Below are 21,375 nucleotides of genomic sequence, written 5' to 3' on the forward strand. Positions count from 1 at the left end.
ATGCGGATTTCTTCTACATACGTGCTGTTGACTAAGCAGACGTCCATGGATTTGTCTAATAGTAATGGTTTCAGTCTGACTTTCCTCAGCTGTGACATCTGACCTCCATGCCCCTCGATAGAGTCACCTGTCCCTCTCTATGGAGCACAAAACAATATTTTATAGCCAATTGAGGTATATAAACATAGCATAAATAAAATCTACATTAAAAATCTAAATGTTTGGGCTGCTTCATGGCTACTGCTCTCCCCATTCAGGAGAGGAGGAGTGCCAGGCGAGGCCACTTATAAACCCCCTTGGTCTGAAAGAGCAAAGGGCACTGCATTTGCAAACTCTTGTTAATGAATATAATCCAGTTGTAAAACAAGATTTAATCCAGCCATTAACACATCTTGATCAATGATAACCAGGGATTTACCTTCTTCATGAATGGCCAAAGGAATCTTCCTGGCACGGCTGAGGGTTAATGTCATGCCATGCTTCAAAAAACATTAACTTTTTTTTTATAATAAAGCATGTTACCTGTGGATTAAAGAAAAAAAGTACACCTTATTTATGCAAAACAAACACACTGTTGCATTATAGAAACCTTTTAACCCCTCGCCAATCGATACATTGTTATTTAAATAGAGAAGAAACACTTCTCCAGAACCTTGTCTGCTCCTAACTGTAATTCTCACCTTGGTGGTGTGAACTGTTTGTGATTTAAGAAGCTTTATTTTGTGTAGGCTTATGTACATACAGACACATAGATAGATAGATAGATAGATAGATAGATCTAAAATATAAAGTAATGTATGCTTTTACACAATTTTACAGTATAATTACACCTATTTTCTAATGACAGGGGGGTGGGGTGTTAATACTGGGGGACAGGGACTCCCAGGGGGTCGTAGAGGGGTGCTATGTTGTATTTTTGTAGCGAGTGGCCACTGTCGCCTTTAGGCAATTTCCTATAAAGCTGCTTTGGAAAAAATGTAGTGTAGAAACATGTAGAGTAGTGATATAGAAATTAACATTATTGAATTGAAAGTGTTTCTCTTCAGGTTTATGTATCTCACTGTACTTTAATAATGCATGGGTAAAAATATATGTCAAAACTGCCAATTACAAACAAAATAAATATTTTAAGAATGGTTTTATAGTGCAATACCAAAATAAATGTCAATTATTTATCTATTTTTTTACATCACATTTACTATTTTTTCTATATTTGCCATTATAAATGGATTTTTATAAATGAAAACACAGTTGCCTTTCTATTTTATTGGGGAAGGGTGGGAGAGTGTTTTGACATAATAGAGTTTGATTAATCAAAATATCTGTAAAATATTAAGTAATGTATACTTTTACACTATTTTCTTTTAACATGGGGTTTAAAAAAACAAAACTGGGGGCCGGGGACTCCCAGGGGGCCGTAAAGGGGTGCTATCTTGTCATTTTCGTGGCCACTCTCTCCCTCAGGCAATATTTTCTGTAAAGCTGCAGTGGAAAAAAATCGTGTGAATATATGAAATAGAAATATTAAAACAGGTTTCTCTTCAGGTTTATACATCTAAAAGAATATTCACAAACACTGTCAGCTTGAAACAACACATATTTTCCAAGAATTTCTTTTGGTTTAATATTGCAATGACAAAATGAAATGTCGATTTTTTTTACAGCATGTTTACATCACATTGTAAATGGCTCTTTATACATAAAAATGCAGATGCTTTTATATTATAATAAGGGGTCATCATAATTCGGAGCGTTTAAAGTTGGAAAACCCCAATTTTAAAAATCTAATGTTATTTTTTTTACTGTATTTATTATAACTCTGTGATTATGCTACGCGTTTTAACTATACTATTTTCATTGTTTTCCCCTTTAATCTCACTAAAGTGTTTACTGTGTAGGACACATAGAGTATGTGCAAAGACAAATTCTATCCATCAACACGCACACTGTGGGCATGTTCAAACGTTTGAATGGAGAGAACGCGCCGCGTTTCAATGGACTTGAATGATGACAGTCATTGTGTGACATCACCAGACAACAAAAAGCCTCGCGCTCGCGGAGCGAAGCGCTCCAATCAATGGCACAGACGCGGCGCGTGGTGCACGCAGAGATGAGTCTCCAAAAACTTCTGCTGATCAGTGTTTTTTGTTTGTTTTAAACAAAAAAATGACAAATTCAGGAATCTGCGATCTCGGGCTGTCACTTTTGGGATTGCTGCTTTCTTTGACCTAAGCGCTCGCGCTCTTCGTTAGAGTTTAGTAGGCTACAGTCTAGTTTGAAGTGTTGCACAAGTATGAACAAGAAGAGGCGACCTGAGCTGCGGCGACTCTCTGTCGTGGGATAAAAAAAAATCGCTTGTGGATTAAAACACGAATTCATGAGGAACTTAACAGACGACGGGAACGCAGACCGGCCACAGCGCTTCCTCCTTCGGTAACGCTACAAATTATTTCTTTGATATTAGGTTTTGCAAACAGCGCGAGTGTTTTAAAACCAATGCTGACATTTCTATAACTTAATGCATCGTATATCACCTTATATAAGTGCAAACACGTTGTCTGCAAGGCTAGGAGTTACGCGCAAATGAAAAGAAAACACTTCTCTGGTTCCTTATCATCAGATCTCTTTGTCGTCTTTGTTGCTTGAGTTGTTTTTGCGTAAGATCTACCACCTGTAGCCTCACAACTCTGCCTCTCTTTTGCCTTGTCTTTTGCTAGACATTCAGTCCTTTTGAAGACTTTCCTTTCATGATCTAAAGGCAGACCCCCACCCAGACACTGCTCTCTTATCTCCCTTTAATTGCAGACTCCATGTCTGCTGTCTTCATGTCTCCCTTCTTTCGATTTCTTTTGATTCACTCTTTCCTGTTTCATCCCATTTGTCTGACATCCTCTTTGGAGTCTCATGCTTTCACTGTAGATCAATCTCTTATTATAGCCTGCGGCAGCATATTATTCTTAATCTTTGTGTGTGTGTGTGTGTGTTCATCGCCTCACAGACATCTCCAAAAGATCTAGATATGTCTGTGGTTTGAAGCAGCCACAGGTTGAATGTGGCCAGGGATCTTTTCCATGCATATGTGGTTGAAGCTCTGGGCTGGTAGTCAAAAGTGTTTTTAGGACTTAAAGGAACAGGTATTCCATAAAAACCAAACAAGCCTTAAACTTCTACGAGTGATTGAAGGTTTGAACCCATCTATGGGTGATCTATGAACCATTGTGCCATTGAGCAAGGCACTTAACACCAGATTGCTCCAGGGGGGCTGTAGTTATCATGAATGCACTGTATACTCTTAAAAATAAAGTTATTTAATGGTTCTTTGAAGGATTTGAGGTTTATCATTTTTACTGTGCATGTTTCTTGAGATCAGTGTGTTGTTTGCAGTGCAATTTCTTAAAGTTTTAAGTAGAACTTAAAAAGGTTCTCCTATGACATAATGCTTTTTTTAACCATGAAAATGGTTGATGGTAAGAAGAATGTTCTTTGCCTAAGATGCAATAAAAATAAACTCATTCGTCAATTTGATAGGACTCATTTCTATTCCCTCTTCACAGGAACTGACTGATCATGGTCGCTGTGGTCCGCGCTCTCACGGTGCTGTTGCTCGGTCAGGTGTTGCTGGGAGGTGCAGCTGGACTCATTCCCGAGATCGACCGACGGAAATACAGTGATTCGGGGAGACACACACCGGAGCGCTCAGATATAAACTTCCTGAACGAGTTCGAGCTACGGCTGCTCAACATGTTCGGACTGAAGCGAAGACCCACGCCGAGCAAATCAGCGGTGGTCCCTCAGTATATGCTGGACTTGTATTATATGCACTCTGAAAACGATGACCAGAACATCCGGCGCCCGAGGAGCACTATGGGAAAGCACGTGGAACGGGCAGCCAGCAGAGCAAACACAATACGAAGTTTTCATCACGAAGGTGAGGCCTAATTTTTTTGTGCAGAATTATTTTCCTGATTTGTTATCACAACATTTTTTCTTCTGTCAAATCAATTTAAAAGGTTAATGTGGTTCAGATAACATAATATTTTGAGTTTCTGTCTTAAATCACCTTCAATTGTATTAACTCAAATTTTTAATTTCAATGAACTCAAAGTTTTAAGTCAACCAGGTAACTTTCTTTTTTAAGTTGAGCCAACAATTCTTTTTTGTTTTTTTCTCAGAAATTCAAATATCAAAATTCAAAATTTCAGTTTGAGGTTTTGTTTATTCCCAGAACATTCTAAAATTCTAAGGAATGATGTGATGCAACCATTTGGAAACTACTGACATTCCATAAACAGCTCTTACTATTATTAAAGAAGCAAAAAATTGCATCCTAATGGTGACTTTACTGCAAATAATTGATAGGTGTTTGAGTGCACTTAGAGTAGTTTTCCAGACAAGGTGTGGAGTTCATGCACTAGTTATTTTCCAAGAATCCACAGATTACAGTAACAAGCCTTATGAGGAAATTCAGGATGGTATTTGTGCAGAGGCTGTTAGTTTTGCTGTTCTCCATCAAGTTCTGACATTGATGTTTTCGAGCCATCAATGGGGGGCAGGGGGCTTGTTTTTGCACCACCTTTCATAGAGATATTGTTTGCGTGTGTGTTTAGCTTTGCTCAACTCTGTATCACATGCCCGAGTAATTCTAGCCTAACTGCTTGAGCCAGTCGGGGGATTGTGGGTGGCCTTGTTGAATGGTCAGATTTAAATTCACTAGAAACAGAATCTGTTTTTTTTATAATGAAATCAACCCCAGTGTGATCAGGTGGCATGTCAATTAAGTCTCTTTTGGCGTGTTATCTGATTTAAACAATCGAGAAACATGCCCTCTCTTGCTCTGGAAGATTTGAGCCTGTGAATGTCACTGGCCTTGTTCATGGAAGGCTTCTTTCTGGAGTCTGTTTAGAGGTCAACATAAACTATAGCACACAATTTAGAAACATTTCACTTAAGTTTCATGGCAACCGAGGAAAAACTCGCTGTACTGTGGTAAAGAGAGGGGGAGGGATCCATACGAGAGTCATTACAGGCTTTTTAGGCGGCCCTGTAAAATGGCACAGATTCGGATGGATGACATCCAGTGGTTGAGCTGACACACTGCAAACAAGGATGCTGTTTGTGTGCTCACATTGAAACAAACAATTTAAGCGTTTGCGTTAAGTGTTTTCCCTGTTTATTCCAAATGAAACTTTTCTTGTGCACTCTGTAGTAATTGAGCACCTCCTATGCCTCAGGCTTTTCTCATTGTCTTAATTTGGTGAACTCAGTGGTTGAGGATCTAACAGGAACTTTATTACATCCCTCAAAAAGTTTTTGAGGCAGAATTATGTAATTATACAGAGCTGCCGAAAGAATTTTATTTGACGTCAGTTCTTTTGAGAGATTCTTAGCCAAGATACGCAGTCAGTTTTGAAGGTAGCCGTCATAGATGTACGACTTGCTGTTTTGGCATAACATACAAACAGAAATTAGGAATGTCAATACGCTCATAACTGTGGCTAACTGCTTTCGACAAGCCCCGACATGTTCGCAGTCACTCCCCCTCAAGACGGATTGACTGGGAGAAAAAGGAAAAGGTGAAGAAAGACAGACAGAATGAGGGAAAGAAAGAGCTGGGCTTTCCCACATCAAATAAAGCGTGCTTATCTTCTGTAGGCTCTTTGTGATTATGAAGCAGATAGGTTGGATTATTGGGAATGGAATTTCCAAAACGTTTCTTTTCAAAAGAGATTAAGCGAGCTCTTTGGTCTAAGAGCGTTTTATTTTAGGGCATTGAGTCGTAGGAGTAGCTGTTCCTTTGCTGATTGCAACCTTTATTCAATAAAGACTTGGAAACAAGAGAATGTTGTCACTCTACAGCCACACAAACAGCCCCACGCTCGCAGCTAGCCTTTCATTTTAACACCTGGTTCTACCGTATAATCTCTCGCTCAAGCCAGACAAGAAAATGCTGAGTGGAAAGTCCAAAGTCAAAGCAAAAATGTCAGGTTTCAGCCTGAAGAAGTGTACAGTTCACATCTCCTGACAGAATCGAACAGTATTCTTTTGTTGACATGATTCTTAATGGACTCTTTCTTCTGTCTTTCCAGAGGCTTTCGAGGCACTGTCCAGCCTGAGAGGAAAAACAACACAGCAGTTTTTCTTCAACCTTACCTCTGTTCCCGTCGAGGAGCTGATCACGGCCGCGGAGCTGCGTGTTTTCAGGGACCAGGTTCTCGGTGACGCCGGTGCAGGTGGCTTCCACCGAATTAACATTTACGAGGTGTTCAGGCCAGCGCTGACCCCCTCCAAAGAGCCTCTTACCAGACTTCTCGACACCCGATTGGTGCAGGACTCTCACACGCGCTGGGAAAGCTTCGACGTGGGCTCGGCCGTGGCTCGCTGGGCCCGTGAATCCCAGCACAACCACGGGCTCTTGGTGGAAGTGCTCCATCCTGAGGAGCCGGAAGGATCCGAGGAGGCAGAGAGGAACCGGAGGAGGCACGTCAGGGTCAGCCGCTCCCTTCATGCGGACGAGGACTCGTGGGCGCAGGCCCGACCGCTTCTGGTGACCTACAGCCACGACGGTCAAGGTTCGGCTGTTCTGCATTCGAACCGAGAGAAGCGGCAGGCACGGCGAGGGCCGAAGCAGCACAGGAAGCAGCACCGGCGCACGAACTGCAGGCGGCACGCTCTCTACGTGGACTTCAGCGATGTTGGCTGGAACGAGTGGATCGTGGCGCCGCCAGGCTACCACGCTTTCTACTGCCACGGCGAGTGCCCCTTTCCGCTGTCGGACCACCTGAACTCCACCAATCACGCCATCGTCCAAACGCTGGTGAACTCGGTCAATTCCAACATTCCCAGAGCCTGCTGCGTCCCGACAGAGCTCAGCCCCATATCGCTGCTGTACCTGGACGAGTACGAGAAAGTCATTCTTAAAAACTATCAGGACATGGTGGTGGAGGGCTGTGGGTGCCGATGAGAACGACATCTCCCCAATGAAGACTTTTATTTATACAAAAGAACATTCAAAGAGCTATTTTGGAGGAAGAAAAGAAATATATATGAATATATTTATGTTGACTGAAAAAAATGGGAAAATAAATATTTTAATGAGAGTGCTTGCTTTTTCCAGTGGCTTTGAAGATGTTTTTTTTCTGTCCCATGTACATTTCAAAATGAGTGCAATTGCACATGAAGTATAATGCTCAGATTTTTATGATGTATTTATTGCATAACCACTTTATTTGTAAATGATGTGTATTTATCATGAAAAAAAATATATGACCTTCATTCAGTGTGCATCTGGGAATACATTATTTGAAACCAAAAAATAAACCATGGATGAAGTTCTCTTTAAAAGTCATGATGTAACAAATAGGCTGTTGCATAGATCCACGTGGTATATAAAAGTTGGTGGTTACTTTATGCAGTACTGCACTATAAAAAATGCTGTGTTAAAAACAATCCAAGTTGGGTTGAAAATGGCAGCAAAACCCAGCAGTTGGGTTAAATGTTTGTCCAATGTGCTGGGCAGTTTATTTAACTCAACTATTGTTTAAAATTACTGTATGGCTGGCTTAAAATGAACCCAAAATAGATTGGAAATTAAAAATCAGACACATAATTACTAGAGCCAACAGTAAAAATCAAAAGGTGAACATTTAATATTAAGCAATTTAATAAATTGTTTGATTATTATTAATTAAACATTAATAAATGTTCATGTATTAAACATATTAATTTCCAACGTACTTTGGGATTTTAAGCAGGCAATACAGTAATTTTTAAACAATAGTTGAGTTAAATAAAACTACCCAGCAGGCTGGGCAAACATTTAACCCAACCTCTGGGTTTGTCCATTTTCAACCCAACTTTGGTTGTTTTTTTTACCCAACATTTTTTTAGAGTGTTGAATTCAGACATTTTCATTATGCAAACAGTTCAAAAGGTGATACTCTGGTTTGAGTAAGAATCAGAGACAAGCCAGAATCCAAGCCCTCCAAAAGCTTGAAAATACCATAGGCAAAGTTGGGTTTTGGACAACATCAGCATAAATACTTATAATGTTGGGGTGAATTTCCATTGATAAGGGACAACACAAACTATGAAAAATAATGAATTAAAAACATAGAAAGTGCATCAACTAAAACATCTCTAAATTGCGTTTTAATTAGGTTCGTTGTGTACTAACCTTAAAATAGCTTTCAGTCAGCTAGCTAAAATTATGTGTTGACCCGATTATCTTCAAAAAGAAACCTGGGCCGAGTTTAATCCACCAATCAGGAATCACTGCTGCTGTGATGTGTATAATTCACCATTATGATGTCATCTAAAAGAATGCGGTTCTTTAATTATAATTGCAAGTTACTTTAATGCATTAATGCCAAAAGAAGCATTCTGATATTGTCCAAAATTTTGCTTAGGTTGTTTCTAAACTCTGGGAAGGCACTGCATAATCTCAAAAGAAACAGAAAAGAAAATGCATATTTACATGCTGTTTTTCTAGTGTGCGCAGCCATATTAGTAGCATTTTTTGGCTCTCTGTTAAGTGTGGACACACAAAAGTATATCAGCAAAGGAAGTATCTTAGTTTTAAATAGATTTACCAATCACATCCATTGGATTTGGATCAGTGTGGAAGACATGAGAAGATAAGATGTAATTATGTGTCATTCTGTGATGCAGTTCTAGCAAACTACTGCACTGGTACTCTAAACATGATTCACATCTAATCTAAACTCAAATATTCATGCAGAAACATTGCAAACATTGAAATCTATTTTCTAAATAATAAATCACAATGACCCTAAAGCCCACTGAGGGCTGAGCAGCTTTGATTTTAGCCTAACTATGTGTGTTTGGCTACTTTTCTTCCAATCTGAAGTTTACCCAAAAGTGTTCTATTTCTTGCTACGTTAGTTTGTCATTGTATAGACCAAACCGCAGCGCTGGTATGGAAAAACTCAACAGCCTTTGTGGTTTCTATTCACCAGATATTCATTCAGCCCCAGAAGGAACTGTTTTCCTTTTTAAAAAAACCCCAGAATGAATGCTTTTAATGAAAATTACATTTCATGCAACTGTAAAAGCTGACTTCCTCCATCCAGAGCAGGGAAACATTCTCAGGGAGTGTTAGATTTAATGGTTTGTCTTTAAAGAGTCCATAAAGCTTTAATTGAGTTGTATGGCAATACAACTTCCCTGCCATGTTTCACATTTAACATGCATTTCCCCATGTCCCTCCTGTTCTGTCAGCCTACAAGGTCCGACCCTTTGACTCCTTACTACCCAAGAGATCAGGGGAATACTATAGCAGGGTCAGGGTCACTCCAGAGAGCCATAAAACATTTCAGTCGTTGGATTTGCCAAACAACTATATCAGTGGCATACTATGCTACGCTTTCACATGGACGTACCTCGGCTGTGTCATTCCTACTATGCAGTCATTTTTTTCATGTCCGCTTTATTTATATACAGTACTGTCAAAAGTTTGGACACATTACAATTTTTAATGTTTTTGAAAGAATTCTCTTATATGCTCATCAAGCCTGCATTTATATGATCAAAATTACAGAAAAAACAGTAATATTGTGAAATATTATTGCAATCTAAAATAATGGTTTTCTATTGTAATATACTTTAAAATATAATTTATTTCTGTGATGCAAAGCTGAATTTTCAGCATCATTACTCCAGTCTTCAGTGTCACATGATCCTTCAGAAATCATTCTAATATGCTAATTTATTATCAATGTTAAAAACAGTTGTGCTGCTTAATATTTTTTAATAACCTGTGATACTTTTTGAGGATTCTTTGATGAATAAAAAAAAAGAACAGTATTTATTTTAAAAAATAAATCTTTTGTAACAATATACACTACCGTTCAAAAGTGTGGGGTCAGTAATTTTTTTCTTTCTTTTTTGAAATTAATGAATACTTTTATTAAGGAGGTGTTAAATTGATAAAAAGTGACAGTAAAAAATTATATTGTTAGAAAAGATTTCTATGTTGAATAAATGCTGTTCTTTTTAACTTTTTATTAATCAATGAATCCTGAAAAAAGTATCACAGGTTACAAAAAAATATTAAGCAGCACAGCAGTTTCCAACAATGACAATAACTGAGTATCAAATCAGCATATTAGAATGATTTCTGAAGGATCATGTGACAATGAAGACTGGAGTAATGATGCTGAAAATTCAGCTTTGATCACAGATTGATATGACATACAGGTGCTGGTCATATAATTAGAATATCATCAAAAAGTTGATTTATTTCACTAATTCCATTCAAAAAGTGAAACTTGTATATTATATTCATTCATTACACACAGACTGATATATTTCAAATGTTTATTTCTTGTAATTTTGATGATTATAACTGACAACTAAGGAAAATCCCAAATTCAGTATCTCAGAAAATTAGAATATTGTGAAAAGGTTCAATATTGAAGACACCTGGTGCCACACTCTAATCAGCTAATTAACTCAAAACACCTGCAAAGGCCTTTAAATGGTCTCTCAGTCTAGTTCTGTAGGCTACACAATCATGGGTAAGACTGCTGACTTGACAGTTGTCCAAAAGACGACCATTGACACCTTGCACAAGGAGGGCAAGACACAAAAGGTCATTCCAAAAGACACTGGCTGTTCACAGAGCTCTGTGTCCAAGCACATTAATAGAGAGGCGAAGGGAAGGAAAAGATGTGGTAGAACAAAGTGTACAAGCAATAAGGATAACCGCACCCTCGAGAGGATTGTGAAACAAAACCCATTCAAAAATGTGGGGGAGATTCACAAAGAGTGGACTGCAGCTGGAGTCAGTGCTTCAAGAACCACTACGCACAGACATATGCAAGACATGGGTTTCAGCTGTCGCATTCCTTGTGTCAAGCCACTCTTGAACAACAGACAGCGTCAGAAGCATCTAAAGACAAAAAGGACTGGACTGCTGCTGAGTGGTCCAAAATTATGTTCTCTGATGAAAGTAAATTTTGCATTTCCTTTGGAAATCAGGGTCCCAGAGTCTGGAGGAAGAGAGGAGAGGTCCAGTGTAAAGTTTCCACAGTCAGTGATGGTTTGGGGTGCCATGTCATCTGCTGGTGTTGGTCCACTGTGTTTTCTGAGGTCAAAGGTCAACGCAGCCATATACCAGGAAGTTTTAGAGCACTTCATGCTCCTGCTGCTGACCAACTTTATGGAGATGCAGATTTCATTTTCCAACAGGACTTGGCACCTGCACACAGTGCCAAAGCTACCAGTACCTGGTTTAAGGACCATGGTATCCCTGTTCTTAATTGGCCAGCAAACTCGCCTGACCTTAAGCCCATAGAAAATCTATGGGGTATTGTGAAGAGGAAGATGCGATATGCCAGACCCAACAATGCAGAAGAGCTGAAGGCCACTATCAGAGCAACCTGGGCTCTCATAACACCTGTGCAGTGCCACAGACTGATCGACTCCATGCCATGCCGCATTGCTGCAGTAATTCAGGCAAAAGGAGCCCCAACTAAGTATTGAGTGCTGTACATGCTCATACTTTTCATGTTCATACTTTTCAGTTGGCCAAGATTTCTAAAAATCCTTTCTTTGTATTGGTCTTAAGTAATATTCTAATTTTCTGAGATACTGAATTTGGGATTTTCTTTAGTTGTCAGTTATAATCATCAGAAGAAATATAATTTGAAATATATCAGTCTGTGTGTAATGAATGAATATAATATACAAGTTTCACTTGTTGAATGGAATTAGTGAAATAAATCAACTTTTTGATGATATTCTAATTATATGACCAGCACCTGTATATCTTAAGAAGTTAACACGCAATGAAACTAATTATATATTTATAAACCATTGCTTAAATTTTTTTTTAAGTTTCAAAGGTATGACCCGGGTCACTTCATGACCGCCATTTGCATTGAAGTTGTTTTACAGAACACACTGAAACTGCAAGCATAATACTGAAGTTATGCTCCAATATTTTTAGGACCTGTTTACACCTGATTTTGGTCAGTCGTATCACAAGTGGATGACACTAAATACAGGTGTAAACAGGGTCTAAAACGTTTTGAGCTTGTCCTTTTTCGACCAAAAAAATGCATTTGACTGGATTGCTTTTGTAGTGTAGATGCTTTTGTGGTCGAAGGTGTTCGAACAGCCACAAAAGACTGCCTATTCTCTGTCTTCTGACCTAATGCACTATGGGAAGAACGTTAGCCAGACGGGATTTAAATTTTGTCAGCTGAAGACCCAAGTTTGGTTTAAAGACAAAAAACCTATCAAGCACAATGTTCTCTCACCATTCCTGATTTCTAACATGAACTCACAGAGTTTGGCATGGTCTTGTGGCTCTCAGAGCAGAAACAAAATGTGCTTTTCCGTTGTCTCTGAACACGTCCATGTAAATTGTATGAGCTTATTTCATGCATTAGATCGAAAGATCCGAAATAGTCCATACATTTACACACCCATAGGCCCTCCCCTTGAAGAAATCAGGGCAAAAGTGGTTGAAGTTGGACAAAAGAGACGGATTAAAACACCAGGTGTAAACATGAAATGTGTCGTCTACTTGTGATCCGATCGACTAAAACGCAACTTAATACCAGAAAAACTAAAACGCAACTTAATACCAGAAAAAACTTAAATGAAAATCTGCCTTAAAAATTGCTGTATGAACTCTGTTTCAGTGAAACTTTACAATGATAAATTGAAGATGCACCTTAGTGAATAGAACAGTTAGTTTGGCCAATTTTCTTTTTAAACCATCAAAAAAGGTTGGGAAATACAAACATATGGCTTTGCGAGCATCAGTCTGGGCACTGGTTGGGAGGGATTCAGTTTGGCAAGGAACAGTAATTTGATTCGTCTCACTTAGTGCAAACCACACCGAAAGTATCTGTAGTTCCTCTGACCAGATTCATGCAACATCAGAATCCGATTTCCAGATTTCTGGCGGTCGGCGTTTGGAAACTATGCAGCGTGTACCTTTGATGAGGGGAACCCGACCGAGCTGGAATATGACTGCTGGCCCCGTGCCAGAGGGACGCTGAAGTTCGGACAGGGTCTGTGGCGGATCGGAAGGCCTTTGTTATCCCACAGCGGCACGCTAATTTGAGAGAAGGTTCACTACGCCTTTCTGTGAAGCGTCCGTACGATGACGTCCAGCACACTTGGAAACGGAGCGTCTGTGGAGTAGCTCAAAACACATCAAAAAGCCACGCATCCACATGTTGCTGAAAGAGGAAAGAAACACACAGAAATGACTTTTCCAGAGTGACCGACAAACCCAGAAATGATGGGTCTAATTCTTATGCCCCTTTAAAGAACACATTATTCTATTACATTATTAGATTTTATTGTGTGTGTGTGTGTGTGTGTGTGTGTGCAGGAGAGGGTCCGTTTTTTTGGAAAACGAGACAGAATAGAGGCCCTATGTCTGTATATGAAGGCCAGGCCAGCTAAATGTTAGGAAATGACTCAGATGTATTTATGAAGTCTTCTGTTTGTTTGTGCTTTTTCCACTTCGGCTCCTGGAAAAGCAGATTATTTGCACATCAACCGGTTAACCCGGCACAAAATCTTTGAGATGGATTCATTGCTACAGGCCGCGGGTGCAAAGAGCCAAGGCTTTTCTTGCTTTGGTTAAGCTGACCAGAAATGTCACTGGAAAATCTTATTGCCACCTGTATTTTCCCTCAGAAACCCTTGAAAATAATTTTTTATAATCAGTGGTGTTTGCTAAGGCGAACATCACTTCTATTGCTCATACTTAGGGTTAGGGAAATTAACAAACCCCTAACCCTAAGTATTAAAGACAGACATTTATGATACTTCAGATCGTGTGGCTAGTTGACAAACTTTTTACACAATCAGATGTACACTATTTGCCTGGCATATAATAAAATTAGTATGAAGTAAAATCCAATAGAATTACAATGAATCTCTATATCTTGAATCTGGGCTCTTTTGATTTGGGACAGTAATCAAGAACATGCCATAGCAACTGCATAGCAATGTGGTAAAAGCCACTCTGAACACTCTGCATAGCAACGCCCTGGCAACCACACACAACACCCGTGGATGAACATTACTCACATTTTCTTCCAAAAGTGTAAAAATCTAGTTGGAACTGAAGTCAATTTGTTTTACATGGGTTAACAAGTCAGCTTAACTTGATTGAGTTGTGGACAGTGGTTCCGCATGTTGGAAGTGACATAAAATAAAATAGCATAAAACCACCATGTAGTAAAGCTGCACAATTCTGGATAAATTAAGAATCACATTTTTTTTTTATTTCTTTGTTTGTTTGTTTGTTTCAAACAGAGATGATGATTCTCCCACAATTCTGAACAGACAACTAAGCAAAATAACATGTAATTTATAAAAAGGGTTCTGACAAAATATTAATTACTGCAGTAATTAATATGAATGAATTATTTTTAAAAAATCGGTTTGAATAAATGATTCAATGATACTTGTTTCATTACTGGATGAATCAGTGTTTTTGAACAAATCTCTTGAATGAACGATTCAATGACAAATACACTTTTAACAGCCACTTGTCACCACCTAGTGGCGTAATGTAATCGATACAATCATTATTTAAAGGCCCGCTGAAGTGTCTTGAAATGCGCAGCATTGTTCAATATGTTGACGTAATTTCAACTAAAACAGGAAGACAGAGCGATATATTGAACAGCCCCGTCCCTTTTTAAATATAACCAATAGCGTTTCGTTTATATCTCCATTTTGGTCCGTTTACACTGAAACACAACCCCGGCGTTTTCAAACTAAAATGGGCTCTGCAGTGTTTTCAAAAATGTCTCCGTTTTCGAGGTTTGAAAACGCCGGCATTGTGTAAACAACAGGCGTAACCATAGCAAAAGTTATGCATTTTAAAGCGAAAACACACTAGTGTAAACGGGGCAGTACTTCTGTGATTGTTTTAATATTTGTAACACAGAAATAGTGATAGTCTGTGGTTAAAAAGACAATTTGTGAAACTGTTTCATACCTATACACGATAACTGCTCTCTCTGGCTCAGCGGCAGCGTCAAAACAAATTTGAATGTTTGGCTATGATTTTGTCAACGGTTTAATCATAGATGCAGGTGAATCGTTTAGGAATAAGATCACGTGGGTTTGAATCGAGTACGCAATCTTTTAACGATTAATTGTGCAGCTCTACCAGGTAGGTGTCAATTCAAAAATCTAACTGAAGTCCCCAAAGAATTAGAAATGAATTAAATAAATAAGTTCAGATTTTAATTGGGTAAATTAAACAAGAAGCATACATTTATTTTTATTGTATTTTTATTGAATTATTTTTTTTTTTTTGCCTGCACTGAAAAAATTGAATAGATTTTACACAAATAATTACAAAGAAAAAGCAAGTAAGACTTAAAACTTGACATTTTGAAGTAGAAAGGCCGAAATAGTGTATTTTCATGTAAAATGTATTCAAATAAGCTTTGTTTCATTTACAACTTCCAAAAAAATCTGTTTTTACAGTGTGGCACAGGACAATAAAATGCACAAATATGTGTTTGTATCTTAGAATGCACACTTATTGTTGCTAAAAAAAATTTTTTTGTATGTCCCCGAACCCATGCACCATTTGTTGAGCACACTAATCACCATGGCATCCTCTCAGAATAGAGACAAGTCATTTTTCTTTGCACCAACACACGAACCCACAAGCAAACACATGAACACACACAAACACACCCACAGAGCAGGTGCCTCAGACCGAGTGAGTCAGAACCCTCTCGTGGCCTCATGTCAGATCCACTGTTTGCTCTGATTCAGTGCCAGCACACTGCGACTCATACCTTCAACTATTTGTTGTTGGGACACAGGCCTCTTTCCCCTCACAGTAAACCACATCGCTCATGTTCCCCAGAGACTCTGTGTAGTAAACTTTGGTCATTTTTCTTGACATTTATTGGCTGATGGTAACCATGGCAGTACAGTGACTTGGTGTATGAAAGCATTTTGATGTTTCTCATAAAAGCTTTGCGTGGAGGATGTTTCAGTTTGGAACACTCTAGTGAGCAAGCATGTAAACAGATGGTCAAAGGAGATATTTGGGGTGTTTGTTTCTGAAGGGCAGCTGTAGCGCAGCGCTAAACGCAGTTGGTGGTCTATCTGTTCTCTATCTTTACAGGAATTTTGGTGATGCATGCACTTAGGTAAGGTCCTGTTTGGATGGCTCAACTAATGGACATGTTCAAGTGAATCTCACGAAGACATGTCCAGGTCACATTTCATCCCAAAATCAAGAGGAAAAAAGGGTTTGTACAGATACTGTTAAATGAAATTCCAGGACTTTCGAGGACTTTTCAAGTACTACTTTTTTGGTTTTTAAGGAATACAATCAGAGATCTCACTTATCAAACAATATCTTTATTATCATTCAAACCCTATCTTTCAAAAAGGTGCAAATAAAGTGCAGATGCAAAGTATGCAATAACTGTGGCAAATTAACAAAGCCTTAGAACTTTCAGCACTTAAAACAGCAAATAGAAAGAGTGCATACATTTTCTTATAAAACGGTCACTTGATTCTGATTGGTCAATAGCTGTGATTTATGCACAATAAAACACGGCTATGACCGCTTTACCCAACGATTCTGTGTATCACCACACAACACCCTTAGCAATCACTCTTAGCAACGTAAATTGATTGTTCTCAGTTGATATTGTTCATTGAAGCTTACTGTATTATGTAGAAGAGTATTGTGAGAAAGAGATTGAGTGAGCGAGTATTACCTGCATTCAGATTTAGCATTTTCCTTCAGGTCAGTCCAATGTCTATAATAAAAAGTTGTCTGCTGCGATATCTTGTCCTTTTAACGGTTAAGGGGTTTTCCCGTGACTGACAGTGCTAGTCAAAGCATTTGTCAGTTTCGTTTTGTTCCGTGTTCAAAACAATTCAGTCTTTTCAATGTAAAAGTCTTCACTACTGACTGACACACTCATAAAGACAGTCTTTGCCGCCATCTAATGGCGTAATAATGTCACTTTTGTTGCTGTTCACGGTCAGGGACTATTTTTCCAGAGGAAGGAAGGCTTTTAGTGAAAGTTTACTTCATGAAAGTTGCACTGATACATATTTTTGGCTTTAATATTTGTATTGTGTGGTATCCCTTTTATAAAAGCAATAAGGTACTTGAGGCTAGTGCTGTGTCGTGAATAAGTCACGGTTGAACGCCCTTCAGCCGTGACTTATTCACAATACAGCACAGCCTCTCGTACCTTATTGCTTACATACGATTCTTATTAAAAGATGGGACGGAACAAAATGTAAATGTCAATGTAACTAAGGGTGCTTTCACATTAGCACTTTTGGTGCGCACCCGGGATTGACGTCAGAGTTCGGTACGTTTGGATGATGTGAACACGGTCTTCTGAACTCGGGAGCGCACCCGCGAACCGTACCCGAGTCCACTTAAAAAGAGTTGTCTGGGGTGCGGTTCAAGTGAACTCCGGTACAGTTGGCTTCTGATATAAATGCAAACGTACCAAATTGGGGAAGTGAACCGCTATTAATGCCGTATAATTTGATAAAAAATGTGTGTTTGTGTGTGTTTTTCACTCACTTTCCCGACGAGCGTGACCGACGTGCTGCAAACAGAGAGCTGTAGCGTAGCTTTTCTCATTTCTGCTCGCCTTCAGCATTCTACATTCGCGGCAGATAGACGCAAGAGCCGTTATGAACAAAACCAACGGTTCAAAAACAAAAATATAAAAGTGAGGAGAGCAACGTTATGCATTTTGCCGCCTTCTCCTGTGCCATCGTTACTAAGCAACGGAGTAAACAGTAGAGTTGTGACGTTCGCGAACGAACCGATTCTTTTGAACGGCTCATAAACATGAACGATGGGAGCCGAGTCGCGGCTGGAGGGGAGCCGTTCTTTCTGTCGTTCTTTTTTCCTATGCGTGTTTCACACAGATGCACACAAATGAGCTCCTCCGCGAGACAGAACAGTTATAGGTGGAGGGGCGCACCCAGCGCAGGCCAACCCTTTATAGCGTGATGATATTAGTTATTAGTTGTGCACGCATCCTTCACGTGAGTACTCCAGTGGAAAAAACCCTGCGTTCCTCTGTCATTGGGTAGGAGCGGAAGTTGAAGGGGCTGATGTCCTATTTGCAAAGTTTACAGTAGTAATAGTATGTAGTATGTAGACATTTCCATTTTATTTATTCTAATTTTATCTACTTTAAATATTTTTTTGTTTTCTATCAAAATGTTCTTGTGTGATAACAATGTTCTTGTGTGGAAGTGTTTGTAGTAAAAGCTGTTTTGCACAGAAATTCATTGCAGCCGGCTTTGTTTTTGATGTTTATTTGTGAGTAGGTATTGTATGAATAACATAAGTCAACGTAGCTTTACACACACACACACACACACACACACACACACACACACACACACACACACTTTGTACTAAAGGTAAATCCAAAATAGTGATGTCACTGTCTAAGCAGAGGGATTTGTGCAACCCTATGGAATATAGTCCACACATGACAAATGAGGTAATAATCAATATTTCAGAATAATTCAAACTCAGATATTGGTGTGTGATATCCGAGTTTTAATTATTTGACTACAAATCTCACCTCATCATTCCTCCCAGTGATTATTTCCAGGATAAACTGAGATGCCCCCAAGCTGGCTTCTTAAAACTGACAAAATATTTAAAAAGAGCCAAAAGAGCCGTTCTTTTGAACGGCTCTTTGAAAGGAACGGATCGCGAAGATCCGGATCCCCTCAAAGAGCCATAAATCCCATCACTAGTAAACAGTTGCTGGTTTGATGACGCAAACGAACCGCGGGTCGGACCCAAATAATGTGAACACAGTCCAGTGGGCGCAGGGGGAGGGGGGAGCAATCGAACTCGGGTTCGGTCCAGGCAATCGAAACAAGTGTGAAAGCACCCTAAATGTCAATGAAACTAATTACCAATTTATTATACTGAAATCTAATGTCTTGTTTGCACTAAAAATATTGTTTTTTTTTTTTTTATACTACTTGCAACTTATGTAATAATATATATTAAATACAAAGTTTGTAATGGCAATTACTATTCAACAAATAATATTTTATATAATAATGTTGGTGTGCTAAAACCCTTAACCACTGAAAGGATACTATGACAAATATATTGCTTTCCTCATTCAAATTGATTTTTTTTTCTCCCCATGAAAATATGACTGACCTGAAGAATGAAAGCTGTATCATATACTTAGAAATGTATAAACAATATCACACTCATAGCCATGCAAAATGGCTCTATATCTATATCAGATGGGCTGCAGCATTAATTATGTGTTTTTTCGAAACATTAAACACCAATTTCATATATATTGTCTTTCAATAATTCTAGCACTTTTCAAGTACATCTTCATAAATATGGCTGTTTTCAAGGGTTTTCCAAGACTTCAATTTCAAAAACTAAATTCAAGTAGCCTACTTAAAGCACATTAAGCACCTTGTACAAACTCTGATATACAAACAAATTTCTTTTTTAAGCATCAAAAATACGGTTAATAATAAGAAAATACATGGTCAGTATTCTGAAAAAGCCTATATGTTAAGTACTTTCTTATAAGAAAAGGCTATATTTTCTATATTTCTAAACATATTTATTTTTATTATATATACATATGGAACTTTAAGAAGTTGATATACAATATGCTATATTGTTGAAAAAATGTTTTTGAAGACATTTTTGATCAAATAAATGCAACCATAGTGAGCATATACAGTGCCTCCACAAATATTGGCACCCTTAGTAAATATGAGCAAAGGTGGCTGTGAAAAAAAATCTGCATTGTTTATTTTTTTGATCTTTCATTCAAAAAATTCACAAAATTCTAACCTTTCATTGAAGGAAAAGAATTGAAAATGGGGGGAAAAGCTCATTATGAAATAAATGTTTTTCTCCAATACGTTTGCCACAATTATTGGCATCCCTAGAAATTCTTCATAGTCAAATATCTCTGAAGTATATTCCCATTCACATTTACATTTTTTAGCACACCAGGGTGACAAGGAGCATGAAATTGTGCAGCCATGACTGCACAATTTCCACAGGAGTACAAATATATGTAAACACAAAGGCCAAATCCCCTTAAACATTCACCAAAATGAGAAAAAACAAATAATATAGTTCTGATGTGCAGCAAAAGATCATTGAGCTTCACAAAATAGAAAATGGGTATAAGAAAAAAGCTAACGCATTGAAGATCCCCATTTCCACCATCAGGGAAATAATTAAGAAGTTTCAATCAACTAAAGATGTTACAAATCTGCCTGGAAGAGGACGTGTGTCTATATCGTCCTAATGCGCGGTGAGGAGGAAAGTTTGAGTGGCCAAAGACTCTTCAAGGATCACAGCTGGAGAATTGCAGAAATTAGTTGAGTCTTGAGTCTCAGAAAGCCTAAAAAAATGAACAGCACCTACATCCCCACAAGTTGTTCAAGTTGTTTCAAGAAAAATCCTTCTTTGCTCATCCAAAAACAAACTCCAGCATATTCAGTTGTCAGACAAGACTGGAACTTCAAATGGGACCGGCTTCTATGGTCAGATGAAACAAAAAAAATAGCTTTTTGGCAGCAAACCCACCAGATGGGTTTGGTGCACACATGGATAAAAAGTACCCCATGCCCACGGTTAAATATGCTGCTGGATCTTTAATGCTTTGAGCCTATTTTTCTGCTAGAGGTCCTGGACATCTTGTTCAGATACATGGTGTCATGGATTCTATCAAATACTAACAGATAAAAAATCAAAACCTGACCACTTCTGCTAGAAATCCAATAATGGGCTGTGGTTGGATCGTCCATCAGGACAATGATCCAAAACACACATCAAAACCAACACAAAAATGTGTCACCGAGCACGAAATGAAGCTTCTGCCATGGCCATCCCAGTTCCCTGACCTGAAACCTAAAGAAAATGAGTGGAGTGAACTGAAGAGAAGAAGCACCAACATGGAGCTGGAATCTGAAGGATCTGGAGAGATTCTGCATGAAGGAATGATCTCTGATCTCTTCTCAGGTGTTCTCCAAACTCATCAGGCATTATAGAAGAAGACTCAGAGCTTGTTATCTTGGGAAAAGGACATTGCAATAATTGGGTGCCAATAATTGTGGCCAACATGAACTAGAGAAAAACATCCATTTCATAATGAGCTTTTGCACCCATTTTCAATTGTTTTACTTAAATGAAAGGTTAGAATTTTGTGAATTTTTTTAATGAAAGATCAAAAAGATAAACAATGCAGATTTATTTTCACAGCCGCCTTTGCTCATATTTACTAAGGGTGCCAATATTTGTGGAGGACACTGTAGATACTGCTTTAAAAAAACTTTTGAGCAGTAGCA

At 38.6% G+C, this 21,375-nt stretch overlaps 2 protein-coding genes across 4 annotated transcripts in view; one reads left to right on the plus strand and one right to left on the minus strand.

Annotated features, from left to right (window-relative positions):
* fermt1 (FERM domain containing kindlin 1) overlaps window positions 1-21,375 on the minus strand; it is a 73,181-nt gene that overhangs the window by 48,298 nt on the left and 3,508 nt on the right. For all 3 annotated transcript variants that reach the window (XM_048207659.1, XM_048207657.1, XM_048207658.1), the window contains exons 3-5: window positions 12,967-13,214; window positions 419-522; window positions 22-137 (exon numbers count right to left, since the gene is read on the minus strand). The gene's annotated coding sequence lies outside the window, so the exon portion shown is untranslated. The remainder of the gene's footprint in view (window positions 1-21; window positions 138-418; window positions 523-12,966; window positions 13,215-21,375) is intronic.
* bmp2b (bone morphogenetic protein 2b) lies at window positions 1,944-7,277 on the plus strand. Its single transcript, XM_048207662.1, has 3 exons — window positions 1,944-2,433; window positions 3,555-3,928; window positions 6,087-7,277. The coding sequence occupies exons 2-3, from the start codon at window positions 3,568-3,570 to the stop codon at window positions 6,959-6,961; spliced, it is 1,236 nt and encodes a 411-aa protein (XP_048063619.1). The 5' UTR covers window positions 1,944-2,433; window positions 3,555-3,567; the 3' UTR covers window positions 6,962-7,277.

This window comes from Megalobrama amblycephala, linkage group LG11, assembly GCF_018812025.1.
Source record: "Megalobrama amblycephala isolate DHTTF-2021 linkage group LG11, ASM1881202v1, whole genome shotgun sequence".
Taxonomy (NCBI): Eukaryota; Metazoa; Chordata; class Actinopteri; order Cypriniformes; family Xenocyprididae; genus Megalobrama; species Megalobrama amblycephala.

What these genes read in the sequence shown, in the direction of transcription:
- bmp2b (XM_048207662.1), top strand. Translation starts at nt 3,568, where the DNA reads ATGGTCGCTGTGGTCCGCGCTCTCACGGTGCTGTTGCTCGGTCAGGTG. An exon ending in ACGAAGTTTTCATCACGAAG is followed by an intron (nt 3,929 to 6,086) that starts GTGAGGCCTAAT and finishes CTGTCTTTCCAG; the next exon opens with AGGCTTTCGAGGCACTGTCC.